This window comes from Myotis daubentonii, chromosome 18 (assembly GCF_963259705.1).
Source record: "Myotis daubentonii chromosome 18, mMyoDau2.1, whole genome shotgun sequence".
Classification (NCBI taxonomy): Eukaryota; Metazoa; Chordata; class Mammalia; order Chiroptera; family Vespertilionidae; genus Myotis; species Myotis daubentonii.
The window spans coordinates 21381501-21404903 of NC_081857.1; the positions used below are offsets into that span (position 1 = coordinate 21381501).

A 23403-nucleotide genomic window follows, 5' to 3' on the forward strand; every position below is an offset into this window, starting at 1 on the left:
TGAATGGAGATTTTCCTAGAAAAGCTTGTTTAAGAGCCCTGATGACTCTGATGAGGTGTTTCTAACCCTCTGTCCACCTCTCACCCAAATGTAGACATTTGCACATACTTTCTCAAGGAAGAAAATGTGTGAAGTGTGAAGGACAAACTAACTAAAAAGTATGTAGTCAGCAGGTTTCTCTGCCCATTCCCTAAGTCTAGGAGCAGAGGATTGGGCCCTAGAACATTGCTGTAAGAGAAATCGGAGAACTCTAACCAACCCTTCACTGAGCAGTTCTGGTATTTATGGATGTAAGTAGTTCTGGCATTCGGAGTTGTACTTTCGGTTTTCTTCTGGTGATAAAAGGGGCCCATGTCAGCACAGCTTTGCATTTGATTTAGGTCAAGAGAGAAAACTAAATGAAAACCAAGACACACCAGCTTCTAAAGAACATCCATATTTATTTAACATAGTTTTACCATACACATCTCATGCCAACACACAGGAGGCATATACAAACAAACGCACCAGCTTCTGTTCCGAAGTCACATGGCAATAAATAAGGATGGGTGGGTCCTTTTTTTTCTTTTTTCCTTTTTTTTCCAGCAAATGAGACTTCATTTCTTTTCACTGTACAAAATGTACACTGGGAAGGGTGAGGGCAACAATCCAGAGCTTAGGGGAGCAGGTGCTTTGAGGTCTGAATGCAAGTTCAGAGCAGCATCTGGGATCCTGCAGCCCCAAACCTGCCCAGTTGGCTGCACGCAGTCCTCGAGTGAGGGAGTACAAATGATTTTGTCTCCAGGTGGGCAGCAGTGAGAGTGGGGGTGTCCTTCTCTGTCCACCTGAGCTCTGCCTCCCTAAGCAAAGGAACGCTTGGCACACCTCCAGACCTGCAGCTGTCTCCTCCCAGAGCTAGCAGCATGAAACTGTGCTTTCGTGGGCCTACCAAGCAGAGTGTGGGTGGGATGACTTTGCTGAGCTCTCTCTTTTTGGCTCCTGTCACTGTGGGAGACAGTTGGAGCAACTACTGCAAAAAGGGCCAATTGACCAATCCAAGAAAGAGAGAGCCAGTGATGTGCTTTTTATTTCGCTTTCAGCGTGCCCAGAGCCCTTCAGCAGCAGGCAATAAAACAGAACTCATTTCCGCTTAATTGAATTTTTCTTCATCTCACGGGTTCCAATTTTTAAAGTGCAATGTTTAAAAATGAGCCGCCTGTCCTTCCAGACCCTGCTGGCTGAAGAGGTATGGTCATCATTTCCACAGTTAGAACCAAGTTGTCAGTAGTGGCATGTGGGAGAGGTTGGGAGGGAGAGTGGGTGCTGGACGCACGGTCGCCCATAACACAGCTTTTGCTCAGCTGAAGCCTTCAACCCACTCCAGCAAGGAGGCAGTTGTTTCAAAATAACCAGCTTGAGCCTCAAGAGGTGGTCGTATCTTTCATATCTACAGATTACTTCTTGCAAAGTGAACTTAATTATGAAGATTGAATGGCCCTCAATTATCTTACTAGATTTCGTGTTTTACATTGGCAAAAAAAAAAAAAAAAAAAACCTTAAAAACACAGCTAAATGCTTTTCTTTTTGTTGTTGTTTTTTGTTGTTAATCCTCACCCAAGAATATTTTTTCCATTGATTTTTAGACAGTGGAAAGGAGGGGGAGAGACAGAGAGAAACATCAATGTGAGAGAGAGACATCCTGCATGCGACCAAGCCTGCAACCAAGGTACGTGCCCTTGACCGGAATCAAACCCGGACCCTTCAGTCCACATGGCAGCACTCTATCCACTGAGCCAAACTGGCTAGGGCTAAATGCTTTTCTTATGTCTTAATTTTGTCCTCTTTCCCTGACATTTCACTGTATTAATTTGCAGGAATAATATTATCAATATGGTAGTTGATTTGCACTTTCTGTTATATTCTTAACTATTAGCTGAGGCGAGAAAAAGAAAGCACAGAGACAGAAAGGAGTTTGCCTCAGGTGGCACAGCAAGTCCCTGAAAGGGCCAGGACCAGTCTTCCCAATAATGTGATTTAACAGGTGGGCTGGCTTAGCTTTGCATTGGGGATTTCTTCTGTGGTTTTATTACTCTTTAAAAATAGAGATTCTCCCATAGCCCCGTGTGTCCCATTTTTGCTTATACCAGCTACTACTGGAAGCTTAGGTGTTGCTGGGTTTTTAATTATTATTTTGCTCCTGAATTCAGAAACTTCCTATCCCAAGGTCTATCACCAGGGGCTCAGATGAACGTTGCTACTTGTAATTGCTCTCTTAGAGCCACAGACAGATTCGAATGATGTAAATTCTCTAGAAGGTCTTGTTTCATTTTTCAAATGTGTCCATGTCACTTTAGCAAGGGAGAAAGCAGCTCCCAGGAGGCACCTTATACCTCAGTCACAGACCGCTGAGCAAGGAGGAGGCTCTCAAGGTACGTTGTGTGCTCACCATCTCCAGCCACAGAAGAGCCAAGGAACAGTCTTGGCACGCAGTGGCTCACTGGTGGCACCAGTCCTCTAGAATGCTAACTGCACTTGCAAGGAGAGCCACTTAGAATCTGAGGCCTGGCCTGCCTATGCTTCTACATGGAGCGTCAGTGTTTGCTGCTCTCTGGGAGGAGGCTCTGGGGAACTCAGCTCTCCCAGCTTTGTGGCCAGTATAGCTAGCCAGCCCCACCAACACCAAAGCAGCCCACCAACACCAGCTGCCCCGCTCACTGAGTTCTCAGGAGACTGTTATTAGCACGATGGAAGAAGACTGTTATTAGCACGTTCTCCAACCATTGAATAAGGCATGAGCTTGATTAACTTGCATACAAAACAAAAACTGCTCAACTGATCTTAAAGAAACAGTGCTACCCAGAGGGCCATGTTCCTTGAGTCTGCTGCCCCTGGTAATCACCAAATGCAGGCAGTACCTTGAGATCCCAAGAGCTCCTACGCCAAGTAACCGAGCTGCGACAGTGGTCTGGGTGGGACAGTCTTTAACTGGTTCATTGCCCAACACAGTCCTCCTGTGCACTGAGAGCTGCCTGCTGAGAACAGTATGTTCAAGAACCTGTCCTCCCAGAAGACTGCGGCATGTGCCTTTCTTGTGAGTCTTTATTGCCATCCCCACTGTTCACTGTATTGGGAATTGTCTGGGCTTCACCCTCTGGCATCCCTAATCCTGGAGCCTCAAGAAGAAATCCTGCATCTGCAGGACTCCCCAAGCAAAAATCACAATTGCAGCCTGTCGGAAAATAAGGGTCCACTACAGAACTGGTCAGGGAAAGGTGGCCTGAAGGCTGACCCCAGGAATTTACTGACTATACAGTTTGAAGAAGCTTAACTGCTCATAGTTTAGTCCTCAGAAGGCATTTGCAGAAGATGCAGGAGCCAAGGAGGAAGGTTTATTTCTTCCTTGAGTCTACCTAGCACACTCTTAAATCTTTGCGGCCTTCAAAACGTGACAGACATGAAAGAAAGGGTGGTTAGGGTCTTGGGCCCCGTCACTTCACGTGAAAAAGGTAATGCCTTTCTTACCCTTCCCTACTCTGCTGATCTTAAGAAAACAGGAGGCCAGAGAAGTAAACCACCATTTCCCAGGGACGCATAAATCCCCCTGGCTAATTTCCAGTGTGTACATGGAGAACCTCCTGCAAGGTTGAGGGGTGGTGCATTAAGTAGGAGCCACGGCACCTTCACCATGGTATGTCCCCCCGAAGTGCGGTCTGTCACAGGGCTGGCAGCTCGCAAAGCAGGGGTTGGCCTTGCCCTTGCCTCAGGCTTGGTGATATGCTATTGAAACCCATAAGCTGAGTCTGCACTGCCACTGGCTGGAGAGCTCTCCTTTCTGAGCAAGTGCAGGGCTGGAGCACCACAGGGCCTGGTGTGAGGCCAGCCAGCAACCCAGGGAGATGCAGCCCGAGGAACTCTGACAACTTTAGGGCTGCTCCCTAAATGATTGCTCCCAGCCAAAAAGCATTGCTAGTACTTGGAAGAGGCCAAGACTGTCCTCCAACTGAGTCAGCTAGCACAGCAGAGAAAGCTCTCCTTTTTAAAGGGCTAGGGAGGGTTGGCTGCAGGTGGGTATGGACTTGCAAACTCATCTAAACCAACTATCTCAAAACAAACTCACAATATCATTTCCCCTTCAGGAGCGGGGACTCTGGGAAACTGGCATCTGCTGATTCGGCTAATCGGACAGCACGCTTGGAATCCAAATGGGTCTACAAATGTTTCCACTGATTGTCTTTCTGGTCTCTCCATATTTTAGCTTTGATCGTTGTGTAAGCCACAGCCTGTCTAGTGGAATAAGTGATATGAGCAAATTAAAAAGGCACATTGTGCTCCAAGGGGACTCATCAGGCAGTCGCTGTGATGGTCCAGGGCCACTCAGCTCCAGCCTCAGTCACCTGCAATGAAAACCACTTCTTGCCATCAGGGATGGATTCAGTGATGTTGATGGGACTGCTCACAAACCCAAACTGACAGATATTCTCTGGAGGGGGAAGAGGTCATTCTTCACAGCAGAAGAGAAAGGAGGGGCATGTCTCTATATCAAACTGTGGCCATCAAAGTTTCTACTGACCTTTAGTAAGTGACCTTTTTTATTTTGAAAATTAGGGTTTGATAAAGGTGGTTCAGAAATCACTTATATTTAAGGGCTGTGACGTCACCAGAATCTCAGTTCTGGCGAGAGCACTGGTGTGAGAAGCATCTCTTGAGACATACCAGTTGGAGCAGAGTTCCCTAAGGCCAGGGTGGCCTCACAGTCACCTCCTGCTGCCAAGCACTGAGCAGCCAAAGCCTGTAAGCAGGGTTGGGGAGGGAGCATAAGCCAGCACTCTAGGCTCTGCGCCCTGTGCTGTTCTGAGAGGAGGCTGCTCCCCCACCATTTCCCCAGGAGAACAGCACACTAGTGCGGTGACCTCCTAGGGATCAGCAGAGGACTTCCATTGAAAATAATGGAAATTCACATTGGTGCGCATTTGATCCTAAAAAGGTAAGTCTCTTTTGATCCTTGAAGATATTCTCTCAAGCCAGAAGGACAGGTAGGGTGGGGAGGACAGATGTTTAAAACGGAGGATGATCCATTTCATCGAGCCAAGAGGCTGGGCTAGTTGGAAAGTCGGGATAGCCTACACTGCTTCCTGTGGAGATGTCAGAGGTGGGTCCCCCAGCCATGGCTCTCAGTGTCTGGCTCACTCCCTGGCCTGCATGCGCAACGATGCCCAAGTTACTGTCCACTGTGTAATCCAGCCCATTGAGCAGAGGAGCGTGGGACGGCAGGGACGATATGGAGGATGGAGACTGGGGGATTCCATAGGGGCTCCCATCCCTCAAGTCCTGATAGGATTGTCCTGTCCCGTCCATGGAGAAGCTCCCATTCATTAACTGTCCGCCTGTAACGTCCCCCACGTTGCCATAAATCCTATTGGTGTGGCCAAGTTCTGAGAGAATTTGATCCTCTGTGGACAAAAGAACGGAGATTTATTGTCAGCCAACAGGATTCCAATGTTCCTGTTCTTTACAACCTAGGTAGGAATACACATGACCAGGAAAGAAGCTCGAGGATGACAGCTGCCAAGCAGGGATCAAACACCACCATGTCAGCCCGAGACTGACCCACATCAAGGGGGGCAAATAGAAGAAACACCTGCAGAGACTAAATTCCTAGGACCCAAAAGTCTGGACAGTGTTTGGTGAGTGTGTTGGTCCATGTCACTCATGAACTAAGATACTCTGGCTACACTGAGGACTATGAATGCCTCACATCACGGTGGCAACTCCGTGCTGACATGATTTAATCTGAAAGCTTTCAGGCAAAGTAATGTGCTTAGGTTGGCTGGTTGGGAAACAAGCAGGCCCATATGGTAAGGGTAGCTGAGGACCCCTCTTAGACATGTGTACACTGTTCTTCTGGTCTACTCGGGAGAGATTCAATAGCAAATGACTTGGTTTGTCTAATACAGTCTTCACTGGGGACAGTGTTGACTTGATTAAGACAAATGGACCTTGTTTCTTAGAGAATTTCACTAAGGGGATCTAACAGGATCTTTGCCACCTGGAAGAAGTTACCTCTCCAACAGAGGTGGCCGTTTTAATCTTAAGAAATACATAATTACCCGGAGAGAGCAATGATATGTCACCCTGGGAGCACACCTGCACCCAAAAGAAAGGAGCTACAAAATGAGACCTGGCAATCCTGTATGTTCCTAACATGGATTCCAGCAGCTCAAATGAGATGAAGTGGCTTTCCTAACCCTGCCAAGAGGGCTAGGAGGTGAGCATGAGGCCCTTGAGCCATCCCGGGGCCCCAGGACAGACCTCTAGGCTGAGCTACCATCCCCTCAGGTGAGCAGCTTGTTCTGTCCTCTGCCCCATAGACTTTTCTATTCCCCACCTGGACCTGTGCATCAGTTCCTATCCAGGCTCTTTAAAGGGGCAGGAAGGTGAAGGCTCAGCTTCACCGTAAAATGGCCAGTATTTGGCCTTTTGCATATACCTGTCATCCCAGAGAACCAGGGCCCTCTGAGGGAGCCACAGGCTCCTGTGGGGACAATCGTCCCTTCCAAGGGTAAACATCTGCTGGGCTTTTCCCAAACACATCCAGAGTCATTTGTGTTCATTGACTCCCCACAACACCACTGTGAGATGGGCAAGGATGTGGTTATTCCCTACTTATAGGTGGGGAAACTGAGGCTCAAGAAGTGATCCATGTGACAGAGCCACAACTGGAAACCCAATTTCTGACCCCAGCTCTGAGGACTCAGGCTAGGAGAATAGTTACGGCTATTTGCAAACAACATAAGGACTCAAAACACAGTCATTTGCAATGTTGCTGATGCACCAATTTGAACTTAGCGCATGCTCCAAAGCATTTGTGCGTGGGCGGGGGCAGGATAAAGTGCGCAGAGGGGAAGGGATTCAGAAGTGAGGCTGCTCCCCATCTCACATGCACTCACAGTAGTGATTTCCCAGGGCACAGGGCCCCCTGCAGAGGGGCTGAGGGCACAGACTGAGACCCGGCTCTGTTCACAGGTGGTGAGGGAGCCCCAGTCGGCAGGAGGGGAGGCCTGGGGCTCACGGTGCTGGGGAACCAGCTTGCACATCTCAGCAGCAGAGCTCTCTCGTTCTCTTACAGGGCCACTCCATGTTCCCCCACCCATCACTGCCAGGGGCAGCGGGGAGCCTGTGTCCAGGAGGGAGTTGTCCAGGCCTCAAGAAAATCCCTCCAGAATGTCAAGAATCACTGCGCCTCGCCCCTCCAGCCCTGCTCACCTCGGAAGCTCAGCTCACTGTCACTAACCCCACAGTCCTCTGCAGAGCTCTCCTTCTCCTGCTTGCTGCCGCCCCGGCTCCTCTTGACACTCTTATAGAACTGTCCCCAGCGGTGCCGTCCTGCGTCCTTCTTCAGGCGCTTCTCCTTGGCCCTTCTGTTCTGAAACCAAACCTGCCACACAAGCACAAGGCACACATTCGGAGGATGCCCACCTCAACCCCACAGCCCCCAGGTGGCTGGAGACAGGGACTGGAGTTCAAGGCCAGGAGTACACTGTGCCCATGGCTCCCTCTGCCTGAGCCTCAGATATCTCCAATTGGGCCAATTCCCCAGGATCATGGCCCTGAGCCCCAGGTCCCCAAAAGGATCAGTGACACAGTATGTATACCACTCCCATGCCTTCCCATGTAGAGGGCACAGGCTGGCCCTGGGCCTCCCACGAGTGTCACTGGGCCCCGGATCCCAAGGCGGCAAATGAGTACTGGGCCAGGTAGCTGGTGTCTCACCTGTACGACCCTCATGTCCAGGCCCGTCTCTGAGGACAGCTGCTCCCTCACGTGCCGGGCAGGCTTGGGGGAGTTCTTGTAGGCATTCTTCAAGGTCTCCAGCTGCTTGGCCGTGATGGTGGTCCGGGGCCGCTTAGCTCCTGCCTCTGAGTCATCTGCAATAAAAACCTTACTGGTTGAGTTCAGCCCACCTGAAGCTCCTGGGTCTCGTCCACCTCCTCTCCTCACATGTGATCTTGCCTGCTATGGGCAGAACAGTGGGGAGGCAGAGTGGCATGGCCCACTCCTGCACCACAGACTTTCCAAAGTGACTTGAAGTGTTCCATTCCACGCATCTCCTGTCATGCCCAACCCTCTGGTGGACTTCCTTGTGAGTATGACCGATGCTGTGAAGGTGAAGGAGCTAAAGTCTGGGTTCAGGGCTGTCCCACATGCCCCTGTCCCTCCCTCCAGGGACCCTCGCAAGGGTGGCCCACGCATTCACCAGTCATCTACAAATGTTCATAAATTATGGGCCAGAGCCCACCACCCAGTCCCCTCCCTGGAGTCCTGAACCCAGAGTGGAAGGATTCCAGAGCCACTGTGGCAGACACAGGAAAACCTTCAAAACTCTACTTAATTCTGTTTTAGGGAATCCTCTGTCTTCTGCCCATATTTATAGAGATGCCAGCATGATAGCAGATATCAAATAGTGCACTTTTAAAATACCTATAGAGTCTTTATATATAAAATCTGAAATAGTGAAACCACCAAAAAATTTTAATTCATTGAGAATTGCTTACTGTCAAAGTAGGCTGCCCTAATGAATCAGAAATTGCTGTCACCACAACCAGATGGCAGTGCCCCTGGGATACGCCCTGTCATCCTGGCTGGTGGGCATGGCTTCCGCACCGCTGTCCACCTGCACAGGACCTTCTTCTTGCAATTATGGGGACCATTATGCTGTTATTTTAACATTCACTGTTATTATAATTTAAAATCTTCTTTATATCCTATAATAATGTCATCCAAGTATTCATTAAGTAGTGGTGGCCGTGCTCATGCTGAAAAATGCACCCAAAAATCAATAACTTTGGTACGGAAGTTAAATGTGATAAAAGGCTATGAAGAAGGCCAAGCAAGACCATGATACGCTGGGCTGTTAATTGAGGAGAGAGCATTCTGCAAGGTATTAGAGACAGTGCTGAGAAAATAAAAAGTAGCATTGAGGCAAAGAGACATCTCACCGGTTATGGATTTATGTGCTCCCAGAATACATCCCTCCCTCCCTCTTACATTAATTCCTATGGGAAAATTAGCCTTAAAATAGGTTAGTTTTGAATTATTCAGGGTTTCTTAGCACTTGTCCCTGGCACAAAACACAACCTCATCATATTGAAAATGCAGATATCCAGGGTGGTAAAACAAATGAACAAAATCATTCACACTAAAGTACAAACAGCTGATATCAGATCCTTTGTGTAGCACAAGGGAGGGAACTGTAAGCCTGAAAGAGGGTGTAGCTTAGCAAGGAGGAACTCAAACATAAAAAGAGCCAAATGTCCCAGAGCAGACAAAGGTCCCCTGCTGCCCTCAGCATCACCCCGAATTCACAGGATGGGGTGGCGTGGCCCCAGCTTCACTGCCAGCGGAGACAGAGGAACCCGTCAGAACTATGTAGCCTTCAGCTCCTTGAGAACCTAAGCGGATCGCACCTCCCTGTTCACATTTCTCCTCCATGCTGGTCTCACCCTCACTTAACATCCCATTCTGCATGCTTTCTCCTATTTAAGCTCAGGAAACAACCCCATGTGGCAGGTGCTATTGTCCCCCCTGGAGAGCTGAGAAGGGACCCTGACTTGTGAGTGACCCAGCAGTGAGGCCCCCAGGTTCTGAGGCTAAATCGCATGTCTCCATGGTCCTATGGGTCTGCTTAGTGTTAGCCCTTCCCTGCACCACCGGCAGTGGAGGATGCCAGGCCAGGTGTGCTCAGGGCCCAAACGAGGCCTCTGACAACAAGCCGGCCCCAGGGGAGGCCGTGCAAGTCTCGGTATCTGCTGAAGGGCATCGGCGCTCCAACGGCAGCTTGGGACCTGTAGTCCATCTGCTCTGATGGTTTATCCCTGACAAGAGCCCTAATCTTCTGTGACATCATAATTGACTTCAAAGCAACAGCATCGAGTGCGTTTTAAAGAACCAGAGCAGATAAATCCATTAAAGCAAAGAGCCTAGAATGTGCTTACAGAGGCCCCAGAAAGAGAAAGAGACTAAAGGCCTGTACACCCCAAAAGGCCGAGCTGGGGGTGGTGGGAGGAGAGAGACAGGAGGCCCCTGACTCAGCACCCCTTCCCACCTTCCACCAAAGCCAGGCTCGGCTCCGGCCAGCTAGCCCCAAGATTACCTCTGCCTCCTCACCACCGCGAACCCTTCATCTCAAACTGCACATACAGAGCAGAAAACTAATTTCCCCATGTAGTGATCAGATCTCTAGGATGTGTGTGGGGGCCCGGGAAAGCTCTAGAAGGAGATACTGACACTGTTGTTGCTATTTTTTTCTCCATCAAGCCCAGAGCTGTCAACAAGAGCCGCTTTCCACAGTGATACCCTGAGCTGATAGAAATCCTAGTCAAAGGCAAACAACCTTGGTGTTTTGTGAGTTTGTGCATCTGAGATGCCCAGGTTGGGTTTGGCCAAATGCCATATTTTGAGCCAGTGGAGGGCACACCCCCTGTGGACACAGCCGTGTGTGAGGAGCCCAAGGAGGGCTGCAGGAGGGGAGTGTTGGGCTTGGCCTTTCTGAGGGGAGCTCGGGGCAATGGGGGTCCAAGCCCAGTCTAGGCCCTAGAAAGGCTCGGGGCTGCCCACGAACATGGCATTGGAGGGCAGGAGCAGCTGCTGCCCACGTGAAGGCAGGTTTTCCAGGTGTGAAATGCTGGGCCTGACATCAATGTCAGCCTGGGCTTCTGCTGCAGACCTTGGACAATGACTCTGAGGAGGCTGGGGAAGGTGGGGGGTGGGGGGCGGGGGGGGAGTTCCGCGGCTGAGTGTGGACACTGGCTCAGTAAGCACTTGGCTCCTGCATCGTGGCTTCAGGAGACCTGAGGGGTCCTCACCCCTAAGTCCTTACCTCATGAGGGGAAATGGAGCACAGCTGACTGGAGTCCAAAGTGATAGGCCAACAGGTACTGAGGCAAGTATGCCCCCCAATATACAAGACCAAGGAGTACACCCAAGTGTCCACTGTAGGCGGAACACCCTCCCAGCCCCTCCCCAGGCAGGAGCCACCCAGATAATGACACACGGCCCCTGGCTGCTCCTGAGCCCAGTGTGGATGACCAGTGCGTTCACTAACCATACTTGCTTAAAGCTGCCATGAACCAGCAAGCACTAAAGCAGTGGTTCTCAACCTTCCCAATGCCGCAACCCTTTAATACAGTTCCCCATGTTGTGGTGAACCCCAACCATAAAATTATTGTCGTTGCTACTTCATAACTGTAATTCATAATGTAAATATCTGATATGCTATATGTGTTTTCCAATGGTCACGACCTACAGGTTAAGAACCGCTGCGCTGAAGGACTGGGGATGTTGAGAATTAACTCCCTGTTGAAATGTGAGGCGGATCTCTGGAGGCAGGTGTGAGCAGGGCTCTGAGGGACTCAGAGGGCCCAGCCTGAAAAATGCCTGGCGGGGGACTGCAGGGCAGTGCCACCTACCGTTCTGCTTGGCCGTCTCGTAGTCTTCCTTGCACACCAGCCGCCCATCCTCCATGAGGTAGAACTCATCCCCCGTGGCCAGCTGCCGGTTACAGATGATGCAGGCGAAGCAGTGCAGGTGGTAGACGAAGTCCTGCGCCTTGCGGACCACCTGGGTCGGGGGGATGCCCTGCTGGCAGGCCGTGCATTTTGTGCCGAAGCGCCTGTCAGGACGGCATGAGAGGATTAGGGCACAGGAGGCCAATGGTTTCCTCCCATTTCCCATCAGCCCCTCTCCCACCCCACTACTACGGGTGTCCATGGGCATCAACCCCTGGACCACCCAGTGCTTAGCATCTGGTCCCCCAGCCTCTAACTGACCTCACTGCTTTGTGTCTGAGCTCTTTAACCACAAAATAAAGGGGCTGGATCAGAACTAGTCTCTCCTGTCTCTTTCAAAGGCTGATGACACCCCAGGGCTCCAAACTGTCCACCCGTCAATTCACCCAACAGAGGAGTGTCTATGTCCCCTGCGGGCAGGCCGGTTCACCCTCCGCCTCCTGGTTTCTCCAACTCTGTGGTGAGGCCTAGAAGACCAGCCCAGGGGCCACTGCTGTGCCCATACTGGTGAGCATCAGGCAGCCGGCAAAGTTCCTCTTCCCGCGCTCCCGCAGGAGGAGCCATGTGGCAGGGAGAGAGCAAGTGCACGTCCACCCTGGAGTGCCAGGCACTGCACTTGGGCAGCAGAGCACGGCCCGCCTCGCCCCTCCATCCTGCACAACCAACCCTCCTCGCCCCTGTGCCAGCCTCCATCCCCTTCCCATGCACAGCCCCTGAGATGTGGTCCAGGGTGGGCCCAGAAGCTGCATGTTCATATCCCCGTGCCATTCAGGGCAGGGAGTCGGCAGACCTGGCTGGAAAATGCCACTTCCAACCCCTCCCTGGTCTACCCCTCTCCGGACCAGCACTGAGGCAAGAGGAAGGCACTGCAGCCACTCTGGGCCCAGTTAGGAAGGGAGGAGATGTACACATCTCGCAAACAGCCCATCGGGGTCCTTTAAGCTCCTTTCCCCATTCTAGCCACAGACACACAGGCCACACGAGCAGCCACAGAGGTCAGCAGGGACTTGGGGGCCAGTACAGACATGGGCGATGGAGGGGGCCACTCCGCTGCAGGTGAGCCTCCCCCGCTTCAGGAGGGAAGCGGGAGGGGTGGGGAGGCAGGGGCAGAGTTTAAAACAGCAATCAACCTAATTATTCATGACATTTCACACAGCACAACTTTATCTTCTTCAGGATGAAAGACTTCGCCTAATGGATCTGGGGAAGGTTTGATTTTAATGGTCCTTTTAACTAATGCTTATAGGCAGCCTGATTTCCCCTGAAAGGACAGTACATATTTCATCCACATTAATACCAAATAAATTAATTATGGTCATGGCTATCATGATGAATCCCAGATTAATGCAGAATGATGGGTCTCTTATGCAGTAATGATACCTGCTGGGGGCTGAGGGCCTGGAGCAGGCAAGCCAGCTGTGGCTTCAGAAGTCCCCCTCCCAGGACATGTCACAGAGAGAATTGGGGGGGGGGGGTCTCTACGTCTAGATGGTAACCCTGAGAGAGCCAGGAGTGTGGCCCAGGGACTGCTCTTCTGAGACGAGGCCTAAGGAGGGTGCTGGGGTGTGAGGGGCTGAGGCGTTTGGCTTGGGAGGGCTGCAGAGCTCTGAGCTCCTGGGATGGCTCAGGGTTTTCTTGGGGGCAGGAAGGGGGTGCATGGAGCAGGTCTCTACAGCGGGCAGGATGGGGCTCTTCAAACCATCCCCAAGTTTTTCAAAACTGCGTCCAGAGGGGGACTTGGGCTTCCAACAGGTTCTCAAAGCGGTCCAATCCCAAAATATAGAGTTAGCATTTGTTGAATCATAAATCTGAGAATAAACAAGCATGTTTTCAGAGGATATGCACAGAAATGGCTAAATGTGAGCATGGAGAACAAAGTATACAATCAGTTCTAGACAGTTCTATACCTTCCAGGACACAGGTGAGAGAGAACCAGGCTTCTCAACACCTGCCATCTAACCACACTGCCTGCATTCAAAAGGGAAACAGGCAGGCACCGGCTCTATCCTGTGAGTGTGTGTGTGTGTGAGAGTGTGTGTGTGTGAGTGTGTGTGTGTGTGAGAGTGAATGTGTGTGTGTGTGTGTGTAAGAGAGAGAGAGAGAGAGAGATTGGGGGAACAGAGAGGAAGGAAGTCCGTCTAGTATGTGTTCTCAGAGCATGTTTTCAAAATGCCTATTGTGTTTGTATCCAGTCCAGGCCAATTCTCAAAGCAGGTGTTCAGAATAACAGGAGCCCTTGCGCCATGCTCACTGCAAAACCCTAATAAAGCACCCAAATCCAGGTGCGAGCGCCGCGGCAGAGCAGCTCCTGAGGAGAGCCGGAGTTTCCAAAAGCAAGTCTTGCCTGCGGCCAAAAGATGGAGGGGCAGGGGCTGAAGGGGGCCTGTGGGGAGACTCCAGGAGAGAGGAGACCCCCCCCGGCCAGTGGCCACCCACGGACAGAGCGGGCCACTCTCGCCACCACAAGGCAGACAGTGGCTTTCGGTAACCAGAAACCCAGTTGACACCAGCGCCCCAGCGACGTGAAAGATAACGGGGTATAAATTTAATCTACAAACCGACAGTGATTCATGCGTGAGGGTGGCAAGTGCACAAGAAAAATGAAAAATAAATGGACTTTTCCACCAGCGTTTTTTAGCAATTGAAGCAATTTTCCTGATTGTGGGATTTATACCGACGGTAAGTGGAAGTTGCTCCTTATTACCTTGCTCCTCTGGAGCACAGCCAATGGGACCCTCGGCAAGGGGACTGTGTGCTCTTCCCTCGGCCGACAGGACTCCCCGCACAGCCCACCCTGAGGGGCACCCGCCCCCACTCAGCCACTGGGCCCGGACCAGGGTGCCGTCCTGTGGGGCTGTGTGTGCGATGAAGACACTGCCTCTGTCTCCAGCTCTAGGACCAGCCAGTCAGCCACAGCCCGGAGAGGCTACTCAACTTCTGGGATGGGCATGAGGCGGCCATGGTTAACCTCCCTGGGCTAACTGTGAACTTGGCTGCTTCACAGAAGCAATAGTCTAAGGACTGGAGGAAGCTGAGGTGGGGGCGGAGCTGGACACTGGCCAGGTAAGAGGCTTCCAGGGATTTCCCAGGCAGTCCCCCTGGGTCCTGTCACTGAGCACCTACTGTGTGCAGCGCCCTGCCTACTCAGGCGCAAACCGCACTGGCCTCGCTCAGCAGGGCCATCACCCTGGTCAGCCCTGCCTGGCCAGGTGTCAGGGAGCCCGGGGGAAGCCGCTGGAGCCGCTGCACCACTTCCCTCCTCCGACCAGCATCACTGGCCATTCATATGGCCCTGCCCAGCGTGGAGTCGGCAGCGAAGACCCACTGACCGGGAGAATGGATGCACATATGTGTGAATGAATGCCTGAACTCATAAAACACACATCAGAAGGATCGACACTCAACATAACCATAGCTCCTAGCAAAAGCTTTCCTAAGAAGGGACTTGAACCCCGGGTTGAAACGGGGCCCACGGCGTCCTAACACATAAACTTTCCAGGCGCTTAGCTGTCATCCACGTTCCCGAGTGCTCTGCCTGGAAGGTGATGCCTTCCAACAGCTGAGGAACAGGCTCGGGGGGCAGTGCCGGCCGCAGCTCACACGGGCAATAAGGGTCTGAACTTGGTGCTTCTAACAGGATGGCTAGCACACGGCAGGCAGCAAAGGCAGCGAACATCCACTGAAGACGGCTGTGGCACCTGAGTCGAGGGCCCTGTTCCCCTCATTGTCCCCAGCTGCTCAGAGCCACTGAGCAGGAAGTTCCCAGGCCTGAAATTTAGGGGCTGCCCTGGGAGCCTTCACCTCTGGGGTGTCTACCCCAACGCCCACGGTCACACCCCACTCACCACCTTCGTGCTCCTACCACCCAGTCAGGAGTGAGGGACCTGGGCCTGCTGGTGCAGGGAACGCACCAGACATCACTGTGACATTCAGGGGCTGCTCGTGACCCCAGGACAGGCCCGTGTCCTTGTGCTCGGCCCAAACTCCCGTCTGCCCATTTGTCCCCCCCTTCCTGCTCTTGAGAGGCCTGGTGGGACCACCCTCGAGAGCAGGGTGTCTGGGTCCTGCAGAGAGACTACGCAGGCCCTGCCGGCACCACACCTGCTAGAAACGAGCGTGCGAATCCGCCTCACGTGCTCTGGCACATTCCTGGTTTTAGGTTCTGTCCTGTGACCAGGCCAGGAACCATGTGAACGTCATCATAACTGGATTAATGAAAGCAGCTCCCATTCGCTAAGTACCTACTGTGTGCCCCTGTAGGTCCATAATATCACTTAATCCTCACCACCAGCCCTCAGACCATAGCCCACCACCCACCTTGTGATGGTCACTGCCCCCTCATCCCTCAGTGGGTTTAGCACCACCACTGTCACTGTCCTTCCTGCCCCTGGCCTCTCAACTATTTGACCTCTTCTCCTGAAGGTCATGGTCTTCTCACTCCCATGGTCTATCGCAGACCACATTGCTACCAGAAACTGCAGCATCTCCAAGAGTACCCTCCAACCACCCCAGGCCCAGCTGTCACCTCCTGTCACTCCCTGCAGCACCCTGACGCCCAGGATTCTGCAACCTGCAGGACTAGTCCATCTCTTCACATCCCTCACTCCCCTCCTGGCCTCGCTTACCTCCTCCAGCACAGATGCAGAGGTCCCTCTTACCAACCCCTCCCTTACACACACTCTCAACTCCCTACCCTGCTGCAAACCTCCACTTTCTCCCCGAGCTCTGGGGGTCTGCACAGAGCTGAAGGACACATGCCACGTCTCTGACTGGCTCACTTTAAATCTACACTCTGCTCCGGACCTCGGGAGCCTGGGAACCACAAACACTTCCCTGTCCATTCGCTGTCCCTCCCTCCCACCCTCTCTCTCAAGCCCCCCATCCTCCATCTCATCTGGTGGCCCACTTCCTATTTCCCTGAAAAAAGAGAACTCTCAGCCAAGACCTGCCACCTGCTCCCAATATCCCGGCCACACCCCGCGTGCCCTCTGCTTCCTGCAGCTGGGCCGTCCATGCTCCTGTGCAAGGCCGGCCACCCACCTTGGCACAGAGTCCATCCCTCTGCGCCTAATAAGATGATTCTTCCAGCAACGGTCCCCTTTGGCTCCCACATCATTAATTTTCCTCTTTACTAGATCCTACCCAGCAGCGTACAGCGTGCTATTATTTCTGCCACTTTAAAAAATCTCCCTTCTGACCCCCATCTCCTTCCATCTACCATCCAGATCTCTACTCTCGAGCAGTGGTTCTCAACCTTCCTAATGCCGCGACCCTTTAATACAGTTCCTCATGTTGTGGTGACCCCCAACCATAAAATTATTTTCGTTGCTACTTCATAACTGTAATTTTGCTACTGTTATGAATCGCAATGTAAATATCTGATATGCAGGATGTATTTTCATTGTTACAAATTGAACACAATTAAAGCATAGTGATTAATCACAAAAGCAATATGTAATTATATATGTGTTTTCCGATGGTCTTAGGCGACTCCTGTGAAAGGGTCGTTCGACCCTCAAAGGGGTCGCGACCCACAGGTTGAGAACCGCTGCTCTAGAGTAACACTCTTCAAAAGAGGGGTCTACAGGCAGGGTATCTAACACCCCTGCTCCTGCTCTTCTCTTGAATCTACTCTAGTGGTTAATTTTATGTGTCAGGTTGACGGCCACGGGGTACCCAAATATTTGGTCAAACAGGATCCTGAGTGTGTGTGCAAGGGTGTTTCTGGATGAGACTCACATTTGAATAGGTGACTGAGGAAAGCAGATTGCCCTCCCCAGTGCGGTGGGCCTCATCCCATCAGGTGAGGAACTGAATAGAACAGAAAGGCAGACCCTCCAAGAGGAAGAGTAACTGCGCCTGCCTGGCTGCCCTGAGCTGGCACATTGGTCTTTCCCTGTTTTTAGACTCAAACGGAAACATCAGCTCTTGGGGCTCAAGCCTGCTGGCTTTTGGACTGGAACTTACACCCTTGGCTCTGCTGGGTCTTGCTGACTGCAGATCTTGGGCTTCTCAGCCTCCCGAATCACATGAGCTGATCCTTACAATATCTTCACACACACACACACACCCCTCCCCTGACCTCTCAGCAGCACTGGCTCCCTGCCTGCCTTCCCCTGAGAACACCGCACTCCTTTGGCCTCCACACCGGCGCTCCTGGCTCTGCTCTTCCCTGCTGGCAGCCTCTCCACCATCTCCCACACCCCGTCTCCGCCTACCCCGCTCCCCTGGGGATTTCACATCCATCGCCAGTCAGACCTCTCACCTCCAGAACGGTGTGTCCCACCGCCTGCTCAGCATCCCTACTTGGATGTCCAAAGCCAGACTCCTGATCTCCCCTAGTATCCGCTCCCGGGGTCTTCCCCATCTCCCAGGAGGGTGATTTCACTCTCCCGATCACTCAGGCCGAAAGCTTTGGACGCCCTCATCTGATTTGTCAGCAAATCCTGTTGGCTGTACCCGAAATTACATCAAGAATTGGACCACTTCTCACCATCTCCACGGCTGCCTCCCTAGTTCAGGCCCATCACCCCTCACCTGGTACTGCCTCTGCACGGCCTCCCGCTTTAGGACTTGCCCTACGTCCATTCTCCACACAACAGCCACCAGGAGCCTGAGTCAGACCATCTCACTCCCCCGCTCGAAACCTTCCAGTGGCTGCCACCTCGCCTGGAGTCAAAGGTCAAGGTTCCTAAGACCCAAAGCAGGGAGGCAGGGAACAGGCTGACTGATATGCCTCGATGTGGGTGGGGCTGGGGGAACCAGAAGAGAGAAACCAAAGAACGTCTATACCTACACGCATAGCCCATGGTCACAGGCAATAGGGTAGTGAAGACCTGGGGTGGGTGGGTAGGGGCTGGGAGGAGGGGGGACGCGAGGGAGGGGGAATGGGAGATCTCTGTAATACTATCAACAACAAAAAATATATTTTTTAAAAAGGTCAAGGTCCCTGTCTGGCCCCCATCAACCTTCCAGCCTCTACTCAGCCACGCTGCCTGCTCACTCGCCCAGCCACCCTGGTTCTTCAGGCCCTGCCCTGCTTCCTTGGCCTGGAGCACGCTTCCCAGACACCTGCATGGTCCCTCCTGTGTGGCTCCCTCCAATGTGGCCCTCCCTGGGGCATTCCTGGCCATCTCCCCACCCAGCACTTCCTTTCCTCTCTCCAAAGCACTCCTCGCCAACGGACATGCTGTGCATTTCTTGTTTCCTGTCTTTCTCCCTCTCCAGACAGCCAGCGGGGGCTGCATCTGCTTTGTTCCAGCGCCTAGAGAAGTGCCTGGCCCAAGCTATGTGTTTGGTGGCTATTTGGTGAATAAATACTAAATGACCCACGTCTGTGGCACGTGCTGATATAGCTTCCCCTGTTTGCAGACGAGGGAACAAGTTCAGAGAAGGTAGGTAGCGTGCCAGAGGCCTCACGGCCATGAACGGTGGAGCCGGGATTTGAACTCAATGCTCTTCCTTGCTCTTGGCCGTTGGGAGCAGTGGGGTCAGGCCAGGCCCACGCCGGCCTCCGTGTGTGGGAGCCGCCACAGCCCAGCGCACTGTCCCCAGGAAACAAAGTAGCGCATAGCTTAATTTTATGCTTTAATTGCCTGGGGGTGATTTACTGCAGGCCGTATATTTTTCCCCCGGCTGACACTTCCCTACATGTATTTCTTTTCGCTATCAGCACACTTGACAGGTAAGTTGCTGATATTTACTGTTACTGTATGGACTAATATTTCCAGCATATATCAGCACCTCAGCCATGTCACGGGCACGTAAAGTTCTGCCCGAGAATGGTCAGCCTTCGCCAGACATGGACAGGGGCCATATCTGGAGAAGGCCTGGCACCAGAGAACATGAGAGCCTTGGGGGGTGGGAACATATCCCCCAATCCCACCCCCCATGCACACACGCACTCGCATACCTCCCAGGCTCACCAGATCTGCCCCACGCCGCGCGGCTTTGTATCTGGGGTTTTAAATATGTTTTTCTTTTCCACGAGTGTTCAGTATTATTTTGAGATAAATGCTATTGGAAAGGCTTTAGTCCAGGCCCCTCATTTAACACAGAAGGGAACTCGGGCTCAGAGAGAGGTAGTGACTTGCTCAAGATCACACAGCTCCGTTAGTAGCAGAAAAGAAGCTGGAGCCCAATTCTCCTTTTCCCTCAGCCACGCTGCCCTCCTCTCCCGCTCGGGGCAGGTAGGAGCCAACCCTCTTCTAGAAGAGTCCAGCTCCCTCCCTTAACTTCTGTAAGCACGCAGTCAGCCTGCAGCACGCAGTCAGCACGCAGCACGCAGTCAGCACGCAGCACCCAGTCAGCCTGCAGCACGCAGTCAGCACACAGCACCTAGTCAGCCTGCAGCACGCCCCAGGCAGCGCCAGGTGAGCTCTCCTCTTACAGTAGGCGTCAGTATCCCCTCTCACAGCAGGACAGGCTGGGGGCTGTGGCCTGACTGGCCACAACACTGACCCTCCTCCCGTGCTTGCCTCCAGGCACCCAACCTGCCCTCCTTGCTTCAGGCTCCATTCTCTGCCAAGGCCTTCGTTTAGTGGGTACCAGATTACCTGCCTCCCCTCCCAGCAGAAGAGCCACCTGAGAGGTTTGCTTAAAAGCAGAATCCACACTTTTAACAAGCCCCCCACGGTGCCCCTGATGCGGGGTTCCAAGGACCACTCTTTGAGAAACACTGTGTGACAGATGCTCTTGGCCCTCCTGTGGCATCTGCAGATTCTGGGTCCCTCGGGATCGAAGGACTCCCTCTCTCTCTCTCTCTCTCTCTCTCTCTCTCTCTCTCTCTCTCTCTCTCTCAGTGGTCATGTGGCAGGCGCTGTGACAGGAAGTGGCAAGGATGTTTAGGGGCAGAGGCCCCATCCGACCCTTCACACCACCCCCCAGGCTCACCCACTGTGCTGACCCATCTGCCCACCACAGAGCTCAGCCTCAAGTGGGGCTTTCTGGGGGACAGACAGATCCCAGGATGCTCAGCGACAAGCCAGAGGCTGGCTCTCACAGGCCAAGCCCCCGCCACCCCCATCTGCCTCATGTGACCTTGACCAGAGAGTCAGAAGGAAATGGGGTCAGGCTGGATCACTACAGGCCCTTGAGTGCTGAGCTTGGAAGTCTCAGGAGGCCATGGGGGCCACGTGGCCAGGGCCAGGCCAGACAGGAAGCACAACGGGCTGAGGGGGAGCAGGGGCAGCCGACTGGGGAAGATCCCAGTGGAGCAGAGGTTTGGTGACGGGGGGCCTGCCTCAGAGGGGACAGAGACAGCAGGGATGGAAAGAGGGCATTTTAGCCCTGGCTGGTTTGGCTCAGTGGATTGAGCGTCGGCCTGCGGACTGAAGGGTTCCAGGTTCGATTCTAGGCAAGGGCACAGGCCCAGGTTGAGGGCTCGATCCCCAGTGGGGGGTATGCAGGAGGTGGCTGATCAATGATTCTCTCTCATTGATGTTTCTAGCTCTTTCTCCCTCTCCCTTCCTCTCTGAAATCAATAAAATATATTTTAAAAAAGAAAGAGAGAGGCATTTTGGAGGTGGGCCCCATGACTTGGTACCTGAATGGTGCGGGTGGGAGGTGAAGGAAAGAAAAGGAGGTTGAGCCTCAGCGATGAGGAGAACGGGACTGCACCTCCACGCCCACGTCACTGGGACCCCTCTCTGCTTGGGGACCCCATCTCCACAGCCCAGCTGCCAGCTGACTCGCAGGCTGGTTTGCAACTCTTTGGTTCCAGACAGATTCCCCCAAGCAGCAGTCTCTGGGATGCAGGTTGCACAGATGTCAGGAGGATGGGCTCTGGGAGGGCGGGCAGACAGATAATCCTCGGACTCATCACCCCTGATATACAGCCTCGGGTCCCAGGGGGAGCCGCTCTGCTAAGTAATTGCTTCTGCCTTGATTACGGGCCTTCGCAAATGACTGTGGGCCTGGTCCCACCAGTGTATTTGAATCTTACAAATGTCCACACGCACAGCCACTCTCTGCACTGTCTGATCATTACCTTAAAAGGTTTAATTTGCTTAGTGAGGAAATTAGACTATAAACTATTTGGAAATTATGGAAAGTCACACGTCAAAGAGACCCGCCCCTTAAGCACATCTTGCTAGCGGGTGTGGGGGGGGTGTGGGGGGGCCTCGCAGGTGTCTATTTAACAGAAATTAGTGGCTGGGCAAGAACCTGGCCCCAGATTAGACCCACAAACAACCCCAGAACTACAGGGGCCTCTTCCTGGAGCAACAGGGTACCAGCTAGAGGCCCCTCCAGCCAGAGCGGGGAACCCCACCCTGGGAAGGAAGGTGAGGACTGCAGTTACTGCCACCGAGCTCTGGACCCGCAGGGAGAGATGGCTCCCCCACACTGAAACGGGCGGTGGCTCCAATCACCTGCCTGCCGCTGCCACTGGACACAGGCCAGCTCCCACCCCAGGCCCCCTGTCTGGCCTGAGGCCTTTTGTAGCCTGAGCCCCTCCCCCTCTGTTTTTCCTCCTCCTACCTGGATACAGCATCACGACCTTAATAAGAACAGTTACTAATAGAACTAAGTACTTGCGTCCTTCATCATACTCAGTCCTCACAGTGACTCAGAAAAGGGGCTATTTCTATTCCCATCCCTTTTCCGAGATTGAAAGGTGAGGCTCAGAGAGCTCTACACTGAGGCTGGATTCAAACCTTGTTCTCACTTCCGCTGTGAAATCCACCCCACAGAGGTTTTAGCCCAGATCCTGTGCGCATCTGCCCCGCTGAGCCAGGGAGGCCCAGGTCTCCAGAGCGATGGGGCCAAGGTCGACAGTGAAGACTTGACAGGAGCCAGAGAAGCCACCCTGCGGCCGGGCCAAAGGCAGAGTGTGCCGGAGCGGAAACAGGCTGTTCTGAACCCGGGGATAAATCAGCGCCCGCCCGCCCGGGCTCCCAAGGACGCCGCTCACCTGCCCTTGGCGCACAGCCCTGCTGGCGGCTGGGAGAGTGACTGGGGGGGGGGGGGGGAGTGGAACTGCCGGGCTGGGCAAGCGGCTGGCACAGCTGCCCCCCTGACAAGCGACACAGAGGCCCTCTGTCCCTCCAGGTCCCCGACAGTGCCTGTCTCTGCCCGCCAGGCAGGTGAAGGCCTCCGGGGCAGGGAGACACCCCCAGAGAAGCATGCCATTTTAGACAGGAGCCCCTTGGAGTGGCAGTCACCCCCAGAATGCCTCCTACTCTTCCCCATGACCCCGCAGGCAGGCAGAGTGGCCAGGGGTGCAGCCTGGAACGTTCTTGAAGGCTTTACTTTAAATATTTGTATGACTGTTACCCTCTCTTTGATTCTATAGCTGTTTGCATTATCATCATCGCTGGTTTGTTTCCCAAGCCTTCATGCAAATCCACATGGTATCTTTACCCCGTGGTTTACCCCAGCACACGGCTTTGTGCCCACCCCACTCTGCCAGGCTACCCCCACCTCTGTCTGAGGGCTTCTCGGTCATTAAAGGTCACCTGATTGGGAAGGTCTCAAGCCTGGGGGAGGAGGAAGAGGTCAGAAGCCAGCGCAGGCCCAGCACTGCGGGCGGACTCCAACAGCCGTGCCTCCCAGGGCTGTGGGTCCAGCGGCCACTCAGGGCGAGAAACCCAGAGACACAGATAAAGCACCCAGCCTGTGCTGGGCACGGTTTACCCACTATCCTCTCACTTCACAGCAACTCTGTGGCTGAGAATGAGGGCCTCTTAACGATAAGGGAATAGGTTCGAAGGGCCTACGCACTTGTTTATTGACAAACAGCTAGTAAAAGTCAGGACAGGGACTCAGCAAACAGAGAGGTTCCCCAAACTACTCTGCTCGTAAAACACCTCCCTTTTTCAGAAGTGCTCCAGCGTGCCGGGTTTCCCAAAGCACCCGCCAT

General features: G+C 53.2%; 1 protein-coding gene across 1 annotated transcript in view; it reads right to left on the reverse strand.

Moving 5' to 3' along the window:
• Positions 1–426: 426 nt before the first annotated feature.
• The window catches only part of LHX4 (LIM homeobox 4), a 44408-nt gene continuing 21431 nt past the window's right edge, over positions 427–23403 (reverse strand). The window contains exons 6-9 of the mRNA XM_059675024.1: positions 11445–11647; positions 7750–7904; positions 7243–7414; positions 427–5429 (exon numbers count right to left, since the gene is read on the reverse strand). Coding sequence (XP_059531007.1) covers positions 5035–5429; positions 7243–7414; positions 7750–7904; positions 11445–11647 — 925 coding nt within the window. The 3' untranslated portion in view covers positions 427–5034. The remainder of the gene's footprint in view (positions 5430–7242; positions 7415–7749; positions 7905–11444; positions 11648–23403) is intronic.